At 39.5% G+C, this 23,290-nt stretch overlaps 1 protein-coding gene across 2 annotated transcripts; it reads right to left on the bottom strand.

Annotated features, from left to right (window-relative positions):
• Window positions 1-51: 51 nt before the first annotated feature.
• sh3glb2b (SH3-domain GRB2-like endophilin B2b) lies at window positions 52-23,053 on the bottom strand. Of its 2 annotated transcripts, XM_079449855.1 has the most exons (12): window positions 22,905-23,053; window positions 19,552-19,693; window positions 17,748-17,876; window positions 16,744-16,877; window positions 15,706-15,798; window positions 12,836-12,898; window positions 7,449-7,472; window positions 5,515-5,604; window positions 5,304-5,404; window positions 5,069-5,083; window positions 4,293-4,539; window positions 52-843 (listed from the first exon to the last, which is right to left on the bottom strand). In XM_079449855.1, the coding sequence occupies exons 1-12, from the start codon at window positions 22,965-22,967 to the stop codon at window positions 736-738; spliced, it is 1,209 nt and encodes a 402-aa protein (XP_079305981.1). In that variant the 5' UTR covers window positions 22,968-23,053; the 3' UTR covers window positions 52-735. The 2 variants fall into 2 exon arrangements, with proteins under 2 accessions (XP_079305981.1, XP_079305980.1); XM_079449854.1 differs by lacking the exons at window positions 7,449-7,472; window positions 12,836-12,898.
• Window positions 23,054-23,290: the final 237 nt, after the last annotated feature.

Genomic DNA, 23,290 nt, shown 5'->3' with positions numbered 1-23,290 from the left:
TATTCAAACTTTGAAAATACAACTAGATCAAGACCCAGAAAATCCCTCTTTACTATATTCAAGTTTTATTTACTTAATCATTTTGTAGTCATTCAGTGTGCATGGCTTTTTGGAACAAGCATCAAAGACAAGAGATTAAATAAGAAAGCCACCAATTCTGTGGATGTGAATACACTTCAAAATGTTCTAATGATGGTAAAGAGCTGTTTTTTTTTAAATTAACAGATCAAAGTACTTCACATAAGATTTAACTGGACCTACAATAAAGCTTTTACACACTTTGTCAAAACACGTATATTCTTTTTACACATACTAACTAAGATCTTTATCTTTAAAGAACATAGATCTGATTCCACACTTAAACAGAAAACAGTCATTCACAGCCACACATGCACAGACAAATCACATCCACCTTCACCTTCCTCCTTTTTCGAAGACACTTTAAGGGTAAGAAAAACGTCATAAAAATCGAGCAGTCACAGGATCACAGGAAATAAAAACAGTTTCTGATTCTGCAAGGTACAGTAGTGTTGAAATGAAATGACACACGTGAAACATAACTAGGGATTCAAAATAGTAACACATGCTTGTGCACGGTTACAATAAGTGCAGGACAGACCTGAATGTAAATCAATGTAATCCAAATAAAAATAATTGGGAAAATGATAAACTCACTGAGTGTTCAGGAGTGCTTGAATGTTTGTTCATGCATAATTCATTATTCGGCATGGGCTTCTAGCTTAGGAGCTCCAGGTATGTAACAGGCACCTTGCCTTTCTGGTTGCCTCGCTCTCCAATAAGCCAGTCGGGGTCCATGCCGGGCACCGTGTACACAGTAATCAGCTAAAGAACAAAATACCAAGTTTATAGTATTGCTGAATAATAGCAATATCGCAAGAAATAAAACGTCTTATGTAACCTCTGTTCCCTGATGGAGGTTAACGTTGTGTCGAACCGACAGATGGGTTCGCCCTTGAGAACCTATCATGTTCTGACTATTTTGAAAAGGCCAATGAAATTGGCAAATTAAATTTGCATGCCGGGCTCCGCCCCCGGATATCCGGGAATAATTCACCTTTTGTGCTGAGGAGCCTGAGAGCATCTCGTGACTGCTGCAGCGGACGGCTATTGTTGTGGCATGAAGGCCACAACGTCTCGTTCCCTCCATCAGGGAACAGAGGTTACATACGTAAACGAGACGAAAAGGCCACAGCACTAGCCGCATCACAATCTTTAGCGAAGCGATGTTGACCGGTCTAGGCGAGTCAGACGTAAGCGCTGTTGCGAGATTGTAACTTTCCAGTAGGTAGGCAGGGGTCCCAGAGCTTTAGCAAAGATGGGCTTGCCCTCGGCCATCTCAGACGGCTCCATTGGCGAGAGCCGTCCGGTACCGTAGGACCCCTGGGTAAGCGCTATTCCCTCAATGGGGAGGTGCCCTACGGAGACCACTTCCCAACCTCGGGGGGAATACAGTGGAAACATCAACATGGTCTTACCGGTAGGGAAGAGCTCATGGGAGGTATGTGCGGGATGCCGCAAGGTGGATGTCCACCTGGGGATGGTCATGGATTCCAGGAGGGGAACCAACTCATGACGGAATCTCAGACGGAACCACCCTGCTGGGGGGTTACTACATCTGGAGCACTGAGGTCGGTTAGAGCTACACGTGGATAACTCAGCTTGGGCCCGCCAAAGGTGGCAGGCTGCTCCGCTCAGCATGCTGCTTTGAGTGCTTAGTGATGGATCGACTGCCTATTGTTCGCCCGAGGGGAAAGAAGGGAGGCAGATGATTGCGCACTGACCCACCTAAAGAGGGGGATGGCACTCCAGCAGGCGTACGCCCTACCGGCCGCCGGTTTCACCTGGTGTTACCCTGTAAGACTCGAGCTGACAACAGTTCCACACGGAGGTTGTAGAACCTCGCGAAGGTGTTGGGCGTAGCCCGTGACGGCGTCCACGATCCAGTGCGCCAGTCTCTGTTTGGAGACAGCCCTCCCCTTCTACTGACCTCCGAAACAAACAAAGAGCTGCTAAGAGCTTCTGAAGCTCTGCGTGCGGTCCACGTAGAGGCGCAAGGCGCGTACTGGACACAACATGTGGGGGTTGGGTCTTCCTCCCCAGTGGGGAGCGCCTGCAAGTTCACCACCTGGTCTAGAAACGGAGTGGTGGGAACTTTGGGCACGTAGCCGGGCCCGTGAGAATCACAGGGCCCGAATTTAGGAAATCCGTGGACACGGAAATTGCTTGCAGATCCCCCACCCTCTTGATGAATGCGAGCGCCACCAGGAGAGCCGTCTCCATTATAAGATGAGAAAGAGCGGTCTCTCCAAGGGGCTCGAACGGAGGCCTCTGAAGGCCCGCCAGGACCACATTGAGGTCCCAAGAGGGTACGGAGCCCGGACGAGGTGGGTTAAGCCTGCTCGCGCCCCTGAGGAACCTGATGATCATGCTGCCCTAGAGGTTTTCCAGCAACTGGCTTGTGATGAGCGGCGATAGCGGCTGCATACACTTTCAGTGTGGAAGGGGAGAGATTACGCTCCAACCTCTCCTGCAGGAAGGACAGCACGTGCCTGACCGAGCAATTCCGTGGGTCTTCTCTGCGAGAAGAACACCAAGACGAGAAGAGGCGCCACTTAAATGCGTACTTGTGGCAGGTGCCCTAGCCTGAGTGATGGTCTCCACCACCGCGGGGGGTAGACCACTCAGGATCTCCTCATCCCATCCAGGAGCCAGACGTGGAGGTTCCAGAGGTCTGGTCTTGGGTGCCACAACGTGCCTTTCCCCTGCGAGAGAAGGTCCTTCGTCAGGGGAATTGGCCAGGGGGGAGTTGTCGTCAGAAGCATTAGCTCTGAGAACCAAGTCTGGTTGGGCCAGTAAGGTGCAACTAGTATCACTTGATGCTCCTCTTCCCTGATCTTGCACAGGACCTGTGCAATGAGGCTCACTGGGGGGGGGAAGGTGTACTTCCACTTGCCCCGTGGCCAGCTGTGCGCTAAGGCATCCATGCAGAGGGGGCCCTCGGACAGGGAGTACCATAGCGGGTAATGGGTGGTGTCCAGGGAGGCAAACAGGTCCACCTGTGCCTGCCCGAACTGTACCCAAATAAGCTGGACTGCACGGGGGTGGAGTCGCCACTCTCCATGGGGTGTCGACTGACAAGAGAGCTCATCGGCTGTCTGGTTCAGGTTGCCCGGTATGTAAGTGGCATGCAGAGACTTCGTTAACTGCTGACTCCACAAGAGGAGGCGTCGGGCAAGTTGCGTTAACTGCCGTGAGCGAATGCCACCCTGGTGGTTGATATACGCTATGGGAGTTGTGCTGTCTGATCGGACCAGTACGTGCTGGCCCTGCACGAGGGACCGTAGTCCCTTCAGTGCAAGCAGAACAGCTAGCAACTCTAGGCAGTTGATATGCCAGCACAGGTGGGCCCCCGTCCAGCGGCCCGACACTGCGTGCCCTTTGCACACCGCACCCCAACCCTGTAGGGAGGCATCGGTCGTTAACACACTGAGGGGACGGGCTCGATCGCTCCCTTCGCCAGAAGGGTGGCCACCTCCTCCCGTAGCAAGGGAGCATCCTCGCCTCTGACTGAAACTTGGGCGGAGGCCTGGCGAATTGGATCGAGTAGCCGAGACGGATTGTGTTCTCCAGCCACCTTGACGGTCTGGTGAGTGCTAACCAGGCACTCAAAGACTGCGACAGGGGCACTAGAGGAAAGATCTGCTTCACCGACCCCGCGGAGGGTGGTTCGCTGGCTAGCGGTGCCGGCCCCACCTCGAGGGGGGCTGGCTTCGCTGACTTGCCTGCGTGGCGGTGGCGCAGCTCAACACACCAGCGAGGTGAGAGTGCTGAGGGCTGCGCAATTTTATACTCGGCTTTGCGTGTCGCCTCGACACAACATCGAGTTGCCGAACACCGTCCTGTGGAGAGTGAGTGCGGCTGAAAGAAAGACCCAGAGAGAGAGACTGCTCTTTTTGTGGGGAAGTGGGCCCAGCAGATGTTGGGAAGGGGCAGGGACCGTCCCTTTCCGACCGACCAGCGATGGAATGGCTGAAGTCATTCGATGCGAAGGCTCCGAAGAACAAAAGGTGAATGAATGAGCACGCCGCCTCCCCTTTTATAACCGGATATACGGGGCGGAGCCCAGCATGCAATTTTCATTCGCCAATTTCATTCGCCTTTTCAAAATAGTCAGAAGATGATAGGTTCTCAAGGGCGAACCCATCTGTTGGTTCGACACAACGTCGAGAGACCGACAGAAAGGGAAATATAGCTTTTTTCTCGATAATTACCTCGTCAGCAAGAAGGGAAAGTTCGCTTGTATCCGCAGCATCATAGTCATACAACACTTTGGCCTTGCGTGTGCCAGTGGCTGGTGGCTTCACCTCCTCGATCTTCAGCGTGCTTGATTCAAGTGCATTGGAGGCATTGGGGGGGCGACTGGGTGAAGAAGCCCCAGGCAGGGTGGCAGTGGAATGGGGAGTAGATCCCGACGACACCCCTGACGTAGAGGCGCTCACGGCAAATGCATTGGGAAACCTGAAAGCAGATAATAAGAAAGAAATGTTGCGTACATTAACACAAACAGTATATTTAGACATTCACTCCTTTTAAAAAAATGCTAAATGTTTTTTATTTACAAAATAAATCATCTTCATAATTCACAGGTAAGTGATAGTTTACTAAAAATTTTCAAAAATGTTGTCATCATTTACTCACGCTCGTCACCTCAAATCTGACTTCCTTCCAACACAAAAGAAGATATTCTGAAGAATGTTGTTAACTGGCACCCATTCACTTTCATTGGTTATGTGTCCATTCAATAAAAGTGAATGGGTGCCGACGCCGTTCGGCTACCAACATTCTTCAAAATATCTTCTTCTGGTTCCGCAGGAGAAAGAAAGTCACAAAGGTTTGAAATGATAATAGGGTGAGTAAATAATGATAGAATAACCTTAATGGGACTGTTCGCCCCAAAATGAATAAGGGAACATGGCAAATTTATGACAGCATCTGTCACATGCCTGTGAGCACTTCCTTTTTTAATGTGATGAAAAGAGTTACTCACGTATCTCCGTTTGCACTGGGAACACAAGAAAAACAAATCAGGTCAAAGTGGATTCACGAATAGGAAATTGCAAAGAAAGTCTTGTGATATATAGTTCCCTTATATAATATGCTAATATTACTCTAAGGCTTTTTGCCACATCTCTCCATACTAACATAAGACAGAATGGCTCATGTTTGACTAGCTTTCAAGATGCATGACGTATAAGAGTTTACATCAGTTTAGTAGCTCCCACCTGCTCATTTCTTTCTGAAGGTCCTGCACGTGCTTGTGACATTGTGCATAGTAAGCAGCCTGTGCCTCCACGAACTCATGCAGGCAGCGCAAGTGGTTCACCTGCACCAGGATGATAGTGTCAAACTTAATGGTCTGCTGACTAGAAATCACCTCAACACTGTGCCACTGTGTCTGATATGAAAGCCTGTCTGTGAAGCAAATATACTTACATGTGTGCTGCTGATCCCCTCCAGGAGGAGGCGTGTCACCTCTGCCTGTCTATCAAACTCAGTCTGAGCCAAACGCAATTCGTGCTCCGCCTGGTGGACCACAAAACACATATGCACTTGCAAGGAAAGCCATAAGACACATTATTATAAAAAGTTTTGTTAACACTTAACAATAAGGTGCTATTAGTTAACATTAGTAAATGCATTAGTTAACAATTAGCAATTTAGTTTTCAGTATTTTGAATCCCTTTTAATGTCAATGCTTATTCATGTTAATTCATGGTGCAATAACTAATGCTACGGGTGACCATGTTTGAATTTATAAATGTATTTGTAAATGCTAAAATGAACATAAATTAATTTTAATAATGCTGTAGAAGTATTGTTCATGGTTAGTTCATTTTAGCTAATTCATTAACTAATTGTTAACAAAAAGCAACTTATTGTAAAGTGTTTCCAAACCAAATACACACAATTCATTCTATCCTTCTGAAACCTTCCATCTCCATATTTTGTCTTTTGTCAAATCATTATTAGTCACACTTTATGTTTATCACTTGGTTTTGCAAATTTCGGACAAATAAAAACATACTAAGAAGTGCCTTTCAACAAGTACGTAATCACTGAAAAAGTTCAGTATTTTTCCATTTCTTAAAAAACAGCAAATTTGGACATACAAGATTTCAGAGGGTCAGCAACAATTTGCTGGTATGTGTTCTTTTTAATTACATTATTTAATTGCGATCCGATTTTGAGTCGAAGGAAACTTTTTTTAACATGTAGGAAATCATGGAGTGAAAGGAGAAATCTCTACTTCCCCCACCACGGCACTACCAAATACGTATTCAGCAGGCTAGACCACTAGACCACAGCTTCATTTTCATCAACGCCTTCACATGATGTAATTAAATTCAGATTTCACATTTATATCATACATGAAATCAGGATTTGTTTCCAAAGCAGATTTGTGTGAAAAAACCCTGAACACACGCAGAGGAGGTAAACAGACACAACAGTAAACAAAAGGCACTGATATGTATCTGTCAGTCTGTTTACTGCTATGTCTCCAACCTTTCGACCAGTGTTTACATTTTATGAACGTTAAAAAAATTATTTACATTTAGCATTATTGATCAGCATGTAAACATTTGTGACCCTGTGAAAACCCAGGCTAAAGAAAATTCTTTTGTTGGGTTTTCACAAGCAGGATCGCATTATGTAACGAACAGCGTTCTAAAAATGATTTATCCAAGTGGTCTAAATACATTTAACATTTATTAAAAATAATTATTGTCCGGAACTCCCTTTGGAAGAAAATTTAAAGGGACTTTAATTAAATACCCCTGATCTAGAAGATTATCAAAGCTACGAGTCGGAAAAACGCTTCATGTCAAACTGATGCAGTTTGGAATCTTTCATCTAAATAAACTAAATTTAGTTTGTTTAAATTCATCGTGATGAAATGCTAATAAACTTTGTAAATACTCATGGTTAGGAATCACCATCTGCTTGTTTGCAATTGCAAAGATAACTCAAAACAGCAAATCTTTCATTATTTTTAGGCCATATATATATATACACATACATATACACACATGTGTATATGTATTGTGTTTATATTATGGTGTATTTCTAGTCTGTGTGCTGTGCCTCGTTAATCAAGACATTCAGAATTCAATGCCAGAAACAACACTACAGTTTAGACACTGTAATGTAAATACTTTCTGTTTTCGATGTTGTTCAGATGGTCTCATTCGACTATACATACATACATACTTTATATATTAAAACACAATCACTTATTAAGTTATTATTACACATAGATTTCCTCACTCCCAAGGAACTAGTTTAAACAAGGACACGTCTCATTACAGTCATGCTGTTGAATTGTTGCATTATTATATAAAGGAAGAATGTGTTTGGCCGCTACTCACTTTATCCACTTCCTCACTCCAGAGCTGGAACACGCAGCACAACAGACAGTAAGAAAACTGATATCATACCAAGAGTCAACAATAATCAAAGACTTCATACAAAGAAATAAAGCATTGTTATCTTCTATGGGATCTTGAGCAAGCAGACATATAGGCACCACACAGGTTCTTCCCACTACAATGATACAAAAATACAAATATTACAAAAATAATAATATCAAAAATGCAGTTATTGTTGTAATTTTTCATATGATGACAACATAACTAATAAAGAGAGACCAGGAGTGTCCAACATTTTGAATGGATCTGTATAGAATAATTTATTGGAGATAAAGGAGATATGCAACGGTGTATCATGCATTCTGAGTTCTTTACAATGCTAAACGTGCTGGCTTCTCATGCTTGACACCGTCAACTTGTCAAAAAACGAGTTGGACGTATGACGTAGTATTTCTGTCTTGTAACAATTTTTCTTAGTCCCTTTATTCTCCCGGAAACCTGGGAGAGCGGGAGAGAGAGAGCACTGTGTTGGCGAAGTTCAGCTGTGATTGTTTGTTTGCTGCATTTCAGTGAGGAATGTTATATAAACGGTGCGTGAGCAGACATGAACCGCACGCGGTAAGTGAAACCAAGTCATTTGTCTGTGTTTTGTTGGCAATGTGTTTAGTTCCACCCCACATATCGTATGTTTTTGGAAATAATCATACCACTGTGTCTGTCTTGTTTAAATGTGATCAAACTAAAGACTCTATAGATATTTGAAGGGCATGATAATATTCCGCAAGTACTCAAGATTAAGTACGGCTCTCCTGTCCGACAACATCTCGAAGGCGCTACGCACCGGTTGACTATGTCTCCCTCAGGTAAGTCTCCCTCAGGTAAGTCAAAACTTTAACCATAGTATGTGCGCCTCAACTGCTATAAATGTTACTGCTTCCAAATATATAGAGACTATATGTGTCCCCCGAATAATACTACAAAGTAAAAATCGTGGCAAAAGTCAGAGAAAAAATCTGATCGTGATTAAACCTGAAGACAATGTAATAGACAACCAAAACCAATTTATAAAGTTCGGCCTACTTTGAATTTAGTGATCTAATATAAAGGCAGTAATTGTAAATGAATTGATCACGGACAACAGTTTTGATATACTCTGTCTTACCGAGACCTGGCTTAAACCAAATGAATATTTCGGCCTAAATGAGTGTACCCCACCAAATTACTGTTATATGCATGAGCCACGTCCGGTTGGTCGGGGTGGCGGCGTTGCTACAATATTTAGAAACTTTCTTACTGTAACTAAGAGAACAGAGCATAAATTTAAATCATTTGAAGTGCTTGCGTTGAACATAATTATTCCTTACAAATGTAAAAAAAACCTTTGCTTTCTTTTACATTGGCTACGGTGTATAGACCCCCTGGTCCCTATACTGATTTTCTGAAAGACTTTGCGGACTTCCTATCGGACCTATTGGTTAACGTTGATAAAATACTAATTGTCGGAGATTTTAATATCCACGTAGATAGCGCTAATGATGCATTAGCACTGGCGTTTACAGAACTACTACAATCTTTTGGGGTAATACAACACATTAAAGGACCCACTCATCGATTTAATCATACACTAGACCTGATTATATCTCACGGAGCCGATCTAACCAATATAGATATTATGCCTCAAAGCGACGATGTCACCGATCACTATCTTATAACGGGTACTTTGCGCACGTCAGGAATCAGCCCTTTAACTCGTTATCGACAGGGTAGAACAATCACCTCCGCTACTAAAGATAGCTTCGCAAAGAGCTTGCCAGATCTGACTCCTTTAATAAACATACCAATAAATAAAGAATCGCTCGATGTCATGACCAGGAAATTGGGTACTATTTTATCTACAACATTAGAAGCTGTTGCACCTACGAAGTCAAAAAAGATTAATGAGAAAAATATTGCACCATGGTACAATAGCACCACTCGCACCCTTAAAAGAGAAACTCGCAAACTAGAGCGCAAATGGATAAAATCGCAATAAGAAGTCTTTAAAATGGCGTGGAAAGAGAGTGCAAATTGTTATAAAAAGGCACTAAAAGCAGCAAAGGCTGAGGACCTTCGTAACCTCATAGAAACCAACAAAAACAATCCAAGGTTTCTATTTAGCAGAGTCGCTAAATAACAAATAAACAGACACCACCGGACCTGGCTATTCCGCCGCACCTCAGTAGCAATGAATTCATGAATTGATTTACAGAGAAAATCGAAAACATTCGTGACAAAATTGTACAAACTCAACCTCCAAATCTGTCCTATGAATTAGCACCAACCATCGCTCCAAAACAAAGGCTCCAGCGTTTTTCACCTATAAAACAGGAAGATTTAATTCAACTTATCGCAACCTCTAAACTTACAACTTGCTTATTAGACCCCATACCAACTAAATTATTAAAAGAGCTACTACCTGTTGCAATTGAGCCCATCTATAACATTATCAACTCGTCAATTAATCTAGGCCATGTCCCAGGACCCTTTAAGATGGCCGTCATTAAGCCTCTAATCAAGAAACCAAACTTAGATCCAAATGACCTTGGAAACTATAGACCGATTTCAAATCTCCCATACCTGTCTAAAATACTAGAAAAAGTAGTGTGCACTCAGTTGTGCTCTTTCTTACAAAATAACAACATGCACGAAAAATTTCAGTCACGCTTTAGATCATCATAGCACTTAAACTGCGCTCGTTAAAATTACAAACGACCTGCTTATTGCATCAGATAAAGGTAACATCTCACTCCTGGTCCTGCTTGACCTTAGTGCTGCGTTCGATACCGTAGACCATAACATACTTCTAGATCGCTTACACAATTATACCGGTATTGAGGGACAGGCACTACAGTGGTTTAGATCGTACTTGTCAGACAGACATCAATTTGTCCATCTAAATGGGGAATCATCCTATTTAACGCAAGTAAATTATGGATTACCTCAGGGATCGGTTCTGGGACCCGTGCTGTTCTCCATATACATGCTTCCCCTTGGAAACATTATTAAAAAACATGGAATTAGCTTCGATTGCTATGCAGATGATACTCAGCTATATATCTCATCAAGACCAGATGATTCCTCCCAGCTATCCAAATTGGCAGAGTGCATTGAAGATATACAACATTGGATGACCTGTAATTTCCTTTTAAATTCTAATAAAACAGAAATATTACTTATCGGACCAAAGACACGCAAAACAAATATTTCTGATTATAAACTGCAAGTTGAAGGATGTACTGTTACTCCAACAAATACAGTAAAAGATCTTGGCGTTATATTAGACAGCAACCTGTCATTTCGAAATCACATCTCAAATGTCACAAAAACAGCCTTTTTCCACCTAAGAAATGTTGCCAAGTTACGAAATATTCTGTGTGTTGCTGACGCTGAGAAGCTTATTCATGCATTTATGACCTCAAGACTTGACTACTGTAATGCGCTACTTAGTGGTTGTCCTGCATCATCAATAAACAAACTACAGTTAGTTCAGAACGCAGCTGCCAGAGTTCTAACCAGATCCAAAACATACGATCACATAACCCCAATTTTATCAACCCTTCACTGGCTACCCATTAAGTATCGAATTGACTTGAAAGTTCTTTTAATCACTTATAAAGCCTTAAAGGGTTTAGCCCCTACCTACCTAACAGAGCTTCTATCACACTACAACCCATAACGCTCTCTAAGATCTCAAAACGCAGGACTTTTGATAATACCTAGAATAACTAAATCCACCAAAGGGGGTCGAGCTTTCTCATACGTAGCACCTAAACTCTGGAATAGCCTTCCTGATATTATTTGAGGATCAGACACACTCGCCCAATTTAAATCTAGATCAAAAACGCATCTTTTCAGCCAAGCATTCACTTAATGCAAATATGCTAAATAAACCACCAGGAGATGCTGACATTAGATATTATTTTACTAGAATAATTGGATTTATTATATAAAAGACCATGTAGTGTGTTTTACCCTTTCTTGGGTTTTTCGTTTTCCCCCTGTAAAGCTGCTTTGGAACAATGCAAATTGTGAAATAAATGAAATAAATAAAATTGAATTGAATTGAAAAAGTAATATATGCAGAAACTGTCTGAATTACTGCCAGTTTAAAAGGTTTTTCACAGCGATGCCATAGAATAACCATTTTTGGTTCCACAAAGAACCATTCAGCTAAAGGTTCTTCAAAGAACCATCTCTGTTTTACTTTTTTATAATCTAAAGACTCTTTTTCGCCACAAAGAACCTTTTGTGAAACAGAACGGTTCTTCAGATGTTAAAGGTTCTTTATGGACCAAAAGGTTCTTCTTTGACAATGAGTACTCTTTTTTAAGAGTTAACCTACACAACGTACCATTACAATATGTCAAATGTCATGGAAGTTGTTATCTGAATAAACCGTACATGCATTGCATATAATAAAAACATTCAGACAGAAAATCACACACAGAAAGACAAACAAACACTACACTATAACAATGATATCACAAAAGAACAAAAACAACAATGTTAGAAAATCGGGTAAAACTTGAAACATGTGAAAATAGGGCTAGTTAGAAACACTGGGCCAACGACACAGAAAAGTCTTTAAAGAGATCCTATCGTCACTAACCAAATGAGGTACAAATCATACATACAGCAACTCTGTATGAACACTAAACTAGTTCTATACATTAAGACATCCCGTCACGTGCTAAGCTTACAACCTTTCTTTGGTCACTCAGAGATTCACTATCCCACTGCATGGAATGAATAAACAACAGGGTGGAACAACAGAGATCTTTTTTTTAATCATGGTAAAGTATTTATCCGCTGCACCCTTCAATCATCCAATAAACAGAAAAGACAATATTCTAAAGCCGTTTGGTATAATATTGGAGAATAATTTTTCAATAATTAACTCAATAGTAATTTAAGAATTTCAAACAACTAAGATTTCAACAATACAGTAAACTTGGGTTTGGTGTAAATATTGGTGTGAAATATACACAAATAAGGGTCATGTAGAACATAAGGAGAGAAAAAGAAAGCAAGTCAGATGCCTTGATTTTGCAGCGTAAAGTGTATCCGTACAGTAGGTCAGCGTCTTTTGCAGTCCTGGAACAACAATCCTGTTAAACTAATGAAGTCTGAACCCATTCCTATCACTATCAGAAATATAACATTTGTGAAGCCCCTACACTAGTCCTAAGTCTTATCTTAAGAGTATCCAATTCGGTCGGGAATGTTGTGCCAGGACAAACAAAGATGTTCACCCAGGAATATGGATGAGTTCTGCAAAATCAGTTTCACCAGATAGAGTGTATGGCGGGGGGGTTCATTCTAAAGCTCAAGTTCTGCAGCTCTCTTACCGCAGATGCACTTGCGGACAGGACATAATTGCGAGGCCTAGTCTCCTGAAAGTCTGGTGCAGCCTACAGGTGAGGGGGGAAACAAGAGTTTTACAACAAATCGTGTGTCCACACATGAACTAATCCAGCAAACCCTTTTATAGGCAAAATAAACAAGGTAATCAAAGCAAATTAGTGACCGGAAAGGCAGTTACACAGCTTGCAATGTGCAAACTAACCGCTAGATGCCGCTAAATATCATACACCGGACCTTTAACACCAGCACCTAATGTTACCTTTAAGCAAACTTTTACAAGTAGCTTTCTCCAAAACTGTAATTCAAGATATTTACTCTATTTCATCACTATACGGGTTCCCCCTGTCTACAAATAACTGAGTAATAATGTGTCATTGAAGGAAATCAAGATGTCCTGACATACAAACTACACCAGGTTCTATAACAGGGCTTCCCCAAAGTATTTTGAAGATGACTTACATTTGGTATTCTGTAGTAACAAATGAGGTTTAGAGGTATAGTTCACCCAAAAAGGAAAATTCTGTTATCATTTATCACACATAATTTGTTGCAAATCTGTATACATTTTGTTGTTCTATTATACACTAGGAAATATCTTTGGAAAAATGTTTGTGACCAAATAGTTCTTGGACATAATAGACTACCGTAGTGGTTAAAATTACAATGCTAGTCAAAAGTGTTTTCCCCATCGTGGGTTGTTTGTTTAATAAAAGTTGTATTTGTTTACCCCACGTTAAGCCTGCGTCTTAATTCATGTAATTTGGTAACCTTTTAATCAATTACCATTTTTTATAAATAAATAGTTTAAATTCACAATTACACATTTATTTCATAGATTATTTAATAAGGACATTTTAACACAATCTCACAAACCCCCTACAGAGTCTCCAGGGTTCACTGAATGCTCGGTGGGGAAACCCTGTCAGCTAATATTTCACTATATACTGTATTTGGACGCGAAAGCTCTATTGTTGCAATTCTGTTTGAATTGTCGAGTTACAACCACGTGCCATTATTTTTACGCTATTCCTCTTTGATAAGGCCAGCTATCAGACCTGTGCAAGCGACTGCTCATACTATACGCTCTGACAAATGCTGGGTTAGTGATCATTGGGTAAAGAAGAGACAAACCCAGCTGATTTAACCAGTGCATGTTGTAGTTTAAGGTAAAATACGTTTTCTGGGTTAATTTTGGTTAGTTTGTCCCTGTTTGACCCAACGCTGGGCTGAAAGCAACCCAGTATTTTTAGGAGTATATGCGAAGCCTGGGTTGAAAGACAAACAAACACACACACAGGATACTCACATCTCCCTCACACTGTGCAAACGACAACAGAAAGGTATGCATTGATAGAGCAAAAGAAAATATCTGAGCACACATAAAAAAATGTGACCTTTGGCAGGACCGGAAAAACTGATGAAGTCATTACATACACACTCTCATAACAATGGATACAGAATCCTCAGGAAGAACCAAGAAGACCAATTTAATGTTTTAATGACTGAGAATTCAAACAAACTATGAAATAAAAAATAGGATCTGGAGGGGGAATTACCAAAAGTCTCTTTAACCTGTGTTTGAATGTCATGTCACAAGGGTTTTCTGACTTATCCTGACGAAAAAATTCTGAATCACTTTAGGGTCAAAGTGGGAAACAAACTAAGGTGAATGAATTCCCACCAGAGAGCTAGTCCACACCAACTACATGACTCATGATTTTCCCACATTCTATGCTGTAGCCTTGAGGGTGTGTTTGGACTATATGCACATGTTAAGACAAGATGATCACAACTTACAAGTACTATTGAATAGTCTGTGACAGTATTATATTTTTTTTACAAGGAGGCGCAAAGGGAGGGTTTTCACCTTCAGTACTTTCCCACATGAACTGTGAAAAAGTGAAATTCCATGCGATAAATTCATTATTACATGACAGAAAGCAAAACACTATAAAGATTAAAACAAGAGTTATTTATGTTTATAATTTAACAATTATCTGCCTATATCGCTTTTTTTTTTGCAAAATGCAGAACATAGTAAAGTAATCATTAAATCATGAGAACAAAAATGATTAGAACGAGAATCATTAGAACAAATGTGTTATGATAACAGAGATAACGATACTTAACAACCAAGAATACTGCTTAACTCTTGACGGATGTTCCATAAAACCCTCGTCTTCAGCAAAGAATCTTGGCGTTTTATTTGACAGTACTCTGTCATTTGAGAACCATGTCGCCATCACCTGTAAAATTGCGTTTTTCCATCTTAAAAATGTATCTAAACTACGTCATATGCTGTCATCATCAGATGCAGAGAAGCTGATTCATGCCTTTATGACATCAAGACTAGATTACTGCACTATTAGGTTGTTGCCCTGCATGCCTATTACAAAAAGCTAACATTTTTGAAAAATTCATGGAATTTTGTGGATTAGTTTAAATATACATGTATAAATGTATGTTTTAAAGCTAAATGAAAGGGCTTGTATCAATTCGCTCTGTGTTAATGACACTTTTCCTCACGTTTACAACACAATAAAGACAACAGCTTTCGCCTGTCGTTTGTTCTTGCTGTGAACAGATTTACAAAGAAGCCAGCGCTGTCTTAAGTTATCCACAGATAACTGTCTCAGGAAACTCTGTGGTTAGTTTTGTTTTAAACGTCTCAAATATCATATAGTTCATCATCAGACCATTCTAGTAATTAGCTCATGGTTTCCACGGTTCGTGATATTTCACAATCACATTGAGTGGGTGGACAATAGACTAAAACTTTGAAACCGACCCTGTTGCTTTATAGAAGGGGGAAGAAAGACCTAAAATCATAAAAGAAAGTGTAAATAAACCTTACAGCAGCCTTGGCCTCTGCTAACTTGGCCTTCTTGAGCCGAGCTTTACACACATCCAGGTCAAGGCGTCGGTTTTCAAGAAGCCTTCTCTCTTTCTGAAAACAGAACATTGCGTAAAACACATTTGGACACCAAACTTGTTTCTTGGTACAGCCGTGTATATATATATATATATATATATATATATACACACATGTCAGTAACACTTTTTACAATAAGATTGTTTTTATACTTTTACAGAATTTAATGATCCTCGCTTGGGTTAGCATCTCAGCAAGCCCTGTTGAAAAACATCACATGCTAGTTAGGTGTGTTTTGAAGCAAGCTAGCTGGTTTGAGCTGGTCATGTGTTGGTCCTTGGCTGGTTTAAGCTGGTCATGTGCTGGTTTGAGCTAAGGACCATCTTAAACCATTTACATTTACAATTATCCAAAGCGACTTACATTGCACTGTGCTATACATTTGTTTCGAAGTATGTGCAATCCCTGGTATTGAACCCATGACCTTGGCGTTACTGACACCATGCTCTTCACAGGAAAGCTAAACGAACAGCTTAAACCAGCTACTATGCTTTAAAACATACCCAACCAGCATATGCAGTTTTTTACAACAGGGCATTTAGTAATACATTTTTAAAATCAAAAGTTGTATCTGTAACATTAGTTGATGCACCATGAACATGCTTAAAAGAATTGGCATTAACTAAAATGAACAGGGATTAATAAATGCTGAAAACTACAGCTAACATGAATTAACAATAATGTATTTACTAATGTAATTTAATTTTATAGTGCCTAAACTGGAGATGGCAGAATGCAGACAGACCCACAAACATTAAACAGGCATCTAATTTAAATAATGGCACACAAGTTTCTAGGCTGTTGAATAAATACTAAATCTTGGAACACTAAATCATGGAAATGTGTCAAATTTCCTTTATTTTCAGTGGATACACATTTGCAATCTGACAGCTCCACTATTATTGTCAGGCTCACGTAAGACTTTACCAGGTCTTGTTAAACTAGAAATTCGTAACTCACTGAAATGGTTTTCCAGTCACCCTCTAAAAAGTTCCTCAGAGGTGTGAGGAAGTTAATGGCTGATGTATGAAGGAACTCTCTCTCTGCTCCACCCAATCTCTTCTGATACTCTCCAACAGTGATTAAAGTGCTGCCTGAAATCACGTGCCAAATTAAAATTAAAAACAGATTTGCTACACACATCTACTTCAGTGGGCAAGCATCATTTTCAAGAATAATGGAAGAGACTGATTATTCATGGTAATTCAGAGATTCTTGAGATGTAAAAATATGTTTTTTTGTGAGGAGTCTTCATGATCTCCACCTCCACTACTGGGGTTTCCCAAATGATGTAAACACCTGAACAATAAACAATAAAGATATTTCTTCAGTAGTAAGGTTGATCTGTCATCAAAGGACTGTTGTGCCATTCATTTTTATCAGAACATCTTAAAGTTCTGGGTTGATGAATTGGAGAATTTGCTTGTTACTCATCTGTTTTGATGATTTACCGTTTGGCAGGCGCTCTTGAGAAACGAATATCAACAAGAGATAGTTGTGTTTGTTTATTTTCACTAAAGCCTAGCAGTAAGAGTAAGAAATGGTAAGTAAAACCCCTACAATAATAAGTGTTCACAATAATGTTGTCAAATACAGAACAGAACTTAATTTCTTTATAATTATTTTAGCTTTATGACCTTGATCAATAACAATTGAATACAATTATTTGTCACCCCACAAGATATAAACTACAGACAAATTGGGAAAAGCTGAAAAGACATAGATTCTGTTTGACTTATTTGTTTGTGTTCAACTGAAGTAAATTATGAGAGAATATTTAGTGAACTATTCCTTTAAACTTCACATAATGGCAAGGCAAGTGCACAATCTAGTGACAGACAAGCAAGATACAGACTTGTGTTTAAGGTGGCCTAAGAACTTTTTCCGTTATTTGAAAGTTATCATGTTTCTGATTTCTAATAAATACAGGATTATGTTTGTGTTTTATGGTTGATTATACAAACCATATGGAGTTCCGGGGCCAAATTCCTTTGCTGCATCTTGCATATGCTGTCCCAGCAGTTCAGCATTGGTGGTTCTGGATGGAAGCTTTTTGTCCAATTTCTCATAGACGAACTCTTCAATCCGGGCACCTACACAAACATTCACAACAATCAGAAAAAGGTGTATTCAAGCCACTCATTCACTCATTATATTTATTCATATCAAAATGTCGAGTTATATACATTTATTTGTTCTGATGAACACGTAGAAATATATTTGGAAGAATACTTGTAACCAAACAGTTCTTGGCCACCAATGACTACCCCACAGTAGGAAAAATTACAATGGTAGTCAAAAGTGCCCCAGGACGGTTTACTTTTTTAATGCGAGTAAACGATGACAGAATTTTCCTTTTTGGGTGAACTGCTCCTTTAAGACATGAGCATGATGACATGTGATGGTGGAATTTATTCAACTGATCTCAACAGGACTGAGCTGCATTCTACAGACCAGTGATGTCAAACATTGCCTTAATTAAGCACAATGTGACAGTTTTGGATGAAATAAAATGTATGGTTACAGTAACACTTTCTGAACAGTACAGGTTAACAAAATGTGTCAAAAAAAGAAATTTTAAAGAGCGTTAATTTGGCTCTTCGCAAACAAAGCATTGCATAAATACTACAGCTACCACAACAAGAAATTTAGTGGTTGAGCACACAGGCCTCAGGGAGGAGAGACGGACTTACCAGTCTGGTCAACTGGAGCATGGAGAGAGTTAGAAAGAACGTGTTAGTGTTCCTACTAGCATACATTCCCAAGCCATCCAGAACCTCTTGCATTTAGATGAAAATCTTAACTACATGAAAGATACATCAGAGACCATCGTCTCATCAAAGATAACTCTTATCTCAAATACCAAAGGGTCTGAAACTGTGGTGGTCTTGTCACTGATCAAGGAATTTTATTTAATACATTTTGCACTTTTTTTCTACATGTGTAAGTTGGCTAAATACAGTAAGTGTGACTCAAGCACGTGTACATTTCTCTAAATGTTTAATTCTGCTAGTAATATAACAATGGCTAAAATTGCCCTTGCACAGTTGAAAGTTAATATGAGACTGTGTCTTAACCACTAGTCTCGCTGAATAGCAATTAGTTAGGACTAAGAAGTCTTTCTTTTTAGATTTTAGAGATTAGACCAATCTACCTTTTTATGTCACTGACTTAAAGTTATGACCAGCTTTGAAGGAAAACATTGGATGACTAACTTGTAAGACTAGTCTAAGCAGTTTATGCAACCAGCCCCTAGGTGTCACAATATAGTGGTTTTAGCAATAGACGTGACGTCTAGACATATGATAATATCTAAAATAATTCTGTGCCAGTGTCTGGTTGACACAAGTGGTATTGCACCTGTTTTACATTTTGCCTTGACAGTCACAAAGGTTACGAACTCTCTCTCTGCCTCACTACACTTGTATTTTTAGTGTGATTCAATTGCCAAAAGAAAAGAAAAGAAAACATAATAAATCAACAAACACACTATATTTATATTATGTGACGCCTAACAAAATGAGACTTAAGCATTAGTGCTGTTTGAATAGACTTGCAGGAATTATATTTCACTGGTTGACTGCAGAGCAATTAAACTGATATCAGACATTACTAATAACACTCTCATGACATTCACATAGGTTACATTTTATTATTTTGTTACATTTAATCTTTATTTCCTACATATTAACATTGATACATATCAGAGCCATATATTTAAAAGATATTTGGAGATAATTTCTTATATTTAAGATATTTATATCTTACTTGGGTTGGGTTGAAGCAGCACCTCAGTCTGCCTGAAAATCTTTTCAGTCCAGTTTTTTGTGCAGTCTGCTCGAGCAATCAGGTTCTCCAAGTGGGCATCTAGTTCAGTCTTTTCTGCTTGGCCAAGCTTCTCTTCGGTGTACTGGAAAACATATGCACCAATGTATGGATAATTTTGCATCGAAAAACATATTATTGGGAAAAAGCATTGGCTCATTCACAAAACAGCACTAGTAAAGAAGACACCTGCATTATATGTAAATGTTGGCTATTTGTCACAAATCTATTTAAGTGAACTGTAAAAAAGCCAAAAAGATCTGTTGACCAGTGACCTAAATTATAGGGGTCCGAGAATCATCTGATCATTCAATTACTCCACATAATCTGGCACACGATAAATGGGCAAAACAGGTTTTTTCTGTTTTTCTGTATGAACCAAAAAACTACAGCGGATGTATTATTTTTAGTTTTTCAGCTTGAAAAGGCAAAACAAAGTAATAAGGCTTATTTACCTTCTTTATATTTCCAGTGCTTGAGTGGCGCTTGAGCTTCTCCTCTGTGGACGTAGTCAAGTAGCCTAGTATTAAGCGCCATCAACTGGCTGTTAATATCAGTGCGAGTTCAAGTCTAAAGGATTTTTTTTGTTTTTGATGCGCAGGTGCTGCATGGCTACAATTGTCTTATATTTTTTTCATTTTTGTCATGATTTATGATTTTTCATCAAGGTCAGCATCGTTTCTGTGTCAAACTGCATCAGCTGTGAACCTAATAAACACACACTGAATGTGTAAACTATGTGTGTATTTTCTTTACTTTTGAATTTGCTTCGGATAAAAGCGTTTGCTAGCCTATATGATTATGTTAATGACAGACAGTATAGGCAATGTGAACGCTTAGGCCAACTATCTATTTATCCCTTCCTACTTTTTTCCATCTTATTAACGTGTTGTTTATTTGTGAATTTATTGTAGGCCTATATGAATGCTTGTACTAAAACAGGCTTGTAAATATAATGTAAATTGATTTATATGTCTGTAATTTTGGATATACATGTGGTAGGATATGCGCCAATCCAAAAAGAAACCATTCAGAAACCTGTGACTTGCCATAAAAGAGGATAAACAAAAACAAATTTGCTCGGAGACTACAGTAAGGCATCCACTTTATCAACATTTGGGAATTAATAGTCACATATTCCACTCTTCTACAAATGCTGCTTTGATATATTCGCAAAGTGGTAAAACACTAGACGAAAACTGGAAAAAACGTAAATTAGCCAAACTATTTCATTTTGGTTTACCCGTTTATAGCATTTTTTGGTTTTGAGCTGAAAAACTGTAAAAAGGACATCAGCTGTAATTTTTTGGTTCATATTACAACTAACACTAAACTAAACAAAGAGCAGATTTAGACAATATGGTGTTGTATTGGGGGTGCTGATGTTTTTGTAAATAATAAAATGTTGAACATACAGGGCTAAATATTTATTTCAATATTCGTAGTTCAATAATGAACAAACATATGATTGGCTTTTGCTGTTGTTAACTGCATGAAGAAACTGTGGTTTTAAGTGAAAACCTGCAGTCTGCATAATCCCTGACAGGTAGTAATGTGTGTTAGCAAAGGGGATTGGCTGACCCGGGACAAGCCTTTCCATCTGGCACCTGTTCAATCCGACTACAGATCACTCAGCTAACTCTACTAAGGTTTTTGTTAGTATGCCATTGCATAAAAACTAACTGGAAACCATTTAACCAGACCTTGTTGATTTACAAAAATGTAAACAATATAGACCAAAGAAATGTTACAAATACGGTAAGCAGCAATATATTTCCATCAAACCTTTTGCAATCACAACACACTGTTTAACTGCACAATCATAGCAGACCCCGCTTTTCAGAGCGACGAGCTTCTTAAACAATCTGCACGTTTCAGAGAGGGGGGGGCAAAGAGGAGATACAAAATACAGTGGGTTTTTTTTACCTTAAATCGTGTAAACACATTGCATTACATCTAAAACAAACGATAATATTAGTTTTAGCCGTGTCATATGACCCCTTTAATGTTCATACCTGCTGATAGGGAAAAAAACATATATACAATTTAGGGTGAATATAACAAATTCTGCACAGGAACACCAAACGTGGCATGACTTTTTGTCATAGCATTCTGTTTGACTATACTGTTAAGGTTATATTTTGTACTCTTCATTAAAGTGATAGTTCAGCGATAAATAACAATTCTGTCATCATTTAGTCACTCTCATTTCAAACCTGTATGACTTTCTTCCGCCGAACACAAAAGAAGAACCACTTGCATTGGTTTTGTGTTCATCAAGTGAATGGGGGCCAGTGCTGTTCGGTTACCAACTTCCTACAAAATATCTCATTTTGCCTTCTGCAGAAGCAGAATGTCATAAAGGTTTGAAATGACGAGAGGGTGAGTAAAATATGACAGAATTTTCATTTTAGGCATAGTAACTTAAAGTGAACTATCACTATGACTGTGTGTTTTTGATCAATGGAGTTATACAACTTGAACAAGTTTGGCTTTTATTGATCTCTGTTAATGAATAAATGATGTAGATTGAGTGTTCATTAGAAAATGGAACCTGTTAACAAATGCATACTTATCGTAGTATGTACAGAAATGATATAAAAAAGAATGCAAATACTTATATTTTAGGCCAAGTCTAAAATATTAATGACAAAGCATTGGAAACATTTCATGCATAAATGTCAACACATACACACCAGCTGGCCAAACATCTTTCAGTGCTCTTTACACAAGAAAGATCTATATAGATTTTATCTATTAACTTCTTATTTTTGCTTTACACAAATAAACATGTAGTTTATATAATTCTGTCGTACTTATTAAGGGGATTGCAAATTATCCCGATAACATTTTTCAAAGGGAATTTGGTATTAAAAATTAAAATACGTCATTAAATAGTAACATTTGACTTTATGGCGATTTGGACATTTTCTATTTATTTGTGCAAGAATGGCAAAGTGAAGACGGCTATTGTACACTTTGTAAATTGGTCTGTAAGAGAGAATGCAGCTGGTGACTGTCACATGAACAGCGATTAATAATGGATACGGGTTTGGCTTGCGTCTATCGTTACAATGGCGACGAAAATACAGATCATCGCAAAACGACGACTTACAAGAAATGTTCGCTTTAATGATGGCAGATACACAATAAGCAATGTTTGTCAATGTTACGCTAAAGATGTTCATTCATCCCCTCGAGCCCGTTGCGCACATCCATGCCAGAATGAACGTACGTCACTAAGGACCGAAGGCAACTGACCTGAAATAACCGAAAAGCATCGACTCGTTTCATACCTGAACAGCACGAGTAAAGAAGACACCAGCATCCGAGGCTAGCTTCTTGACGTTGAAGTCCATCGTGTCAGCGGTTTCACTGTGAGCGTTTCAGTAACATCAGTAGGTTGGTTGTCCCTGCAACGGAATCGATTGTGCAGGACGAGGATGAGGAGTTTAACGAGCCTGCCATCAGTGACATCGAGCATCTTCCACTCAGCCTGGATTAGGTCCAGCTGCAGCTCTGTGGATGATGCACGCATGGGTCAGGCAGGGTTAACTCTTAGACGATTCCTTTTGTGTGCAGATGTAAAGATGCACTATAATGAGTTTCAGTTTACTAAACGTTTCTCATCATCTTAAAATGCTTTGATTTTGCGGAGAAAACTACTGTGCCAATAGTGCCA

Source organism: Barbatula barbatula (genome assembly GCF_947034865.1).
Source record: "Barbatula barbatula genome assembly, chromosome: 2".
Taxonomy (NCBI): Eukaryota; Metazoa; Chordata; class Actinopteri; order Cypriniformes; family Nemacheilidae; genus Barbatula; species Barbatula barbatula.
The sequence above is the reverse complement of the archived record's forward strand: the minus strand, read 5'-3'. Positions and strand labels throughout refer to the sequence as shown.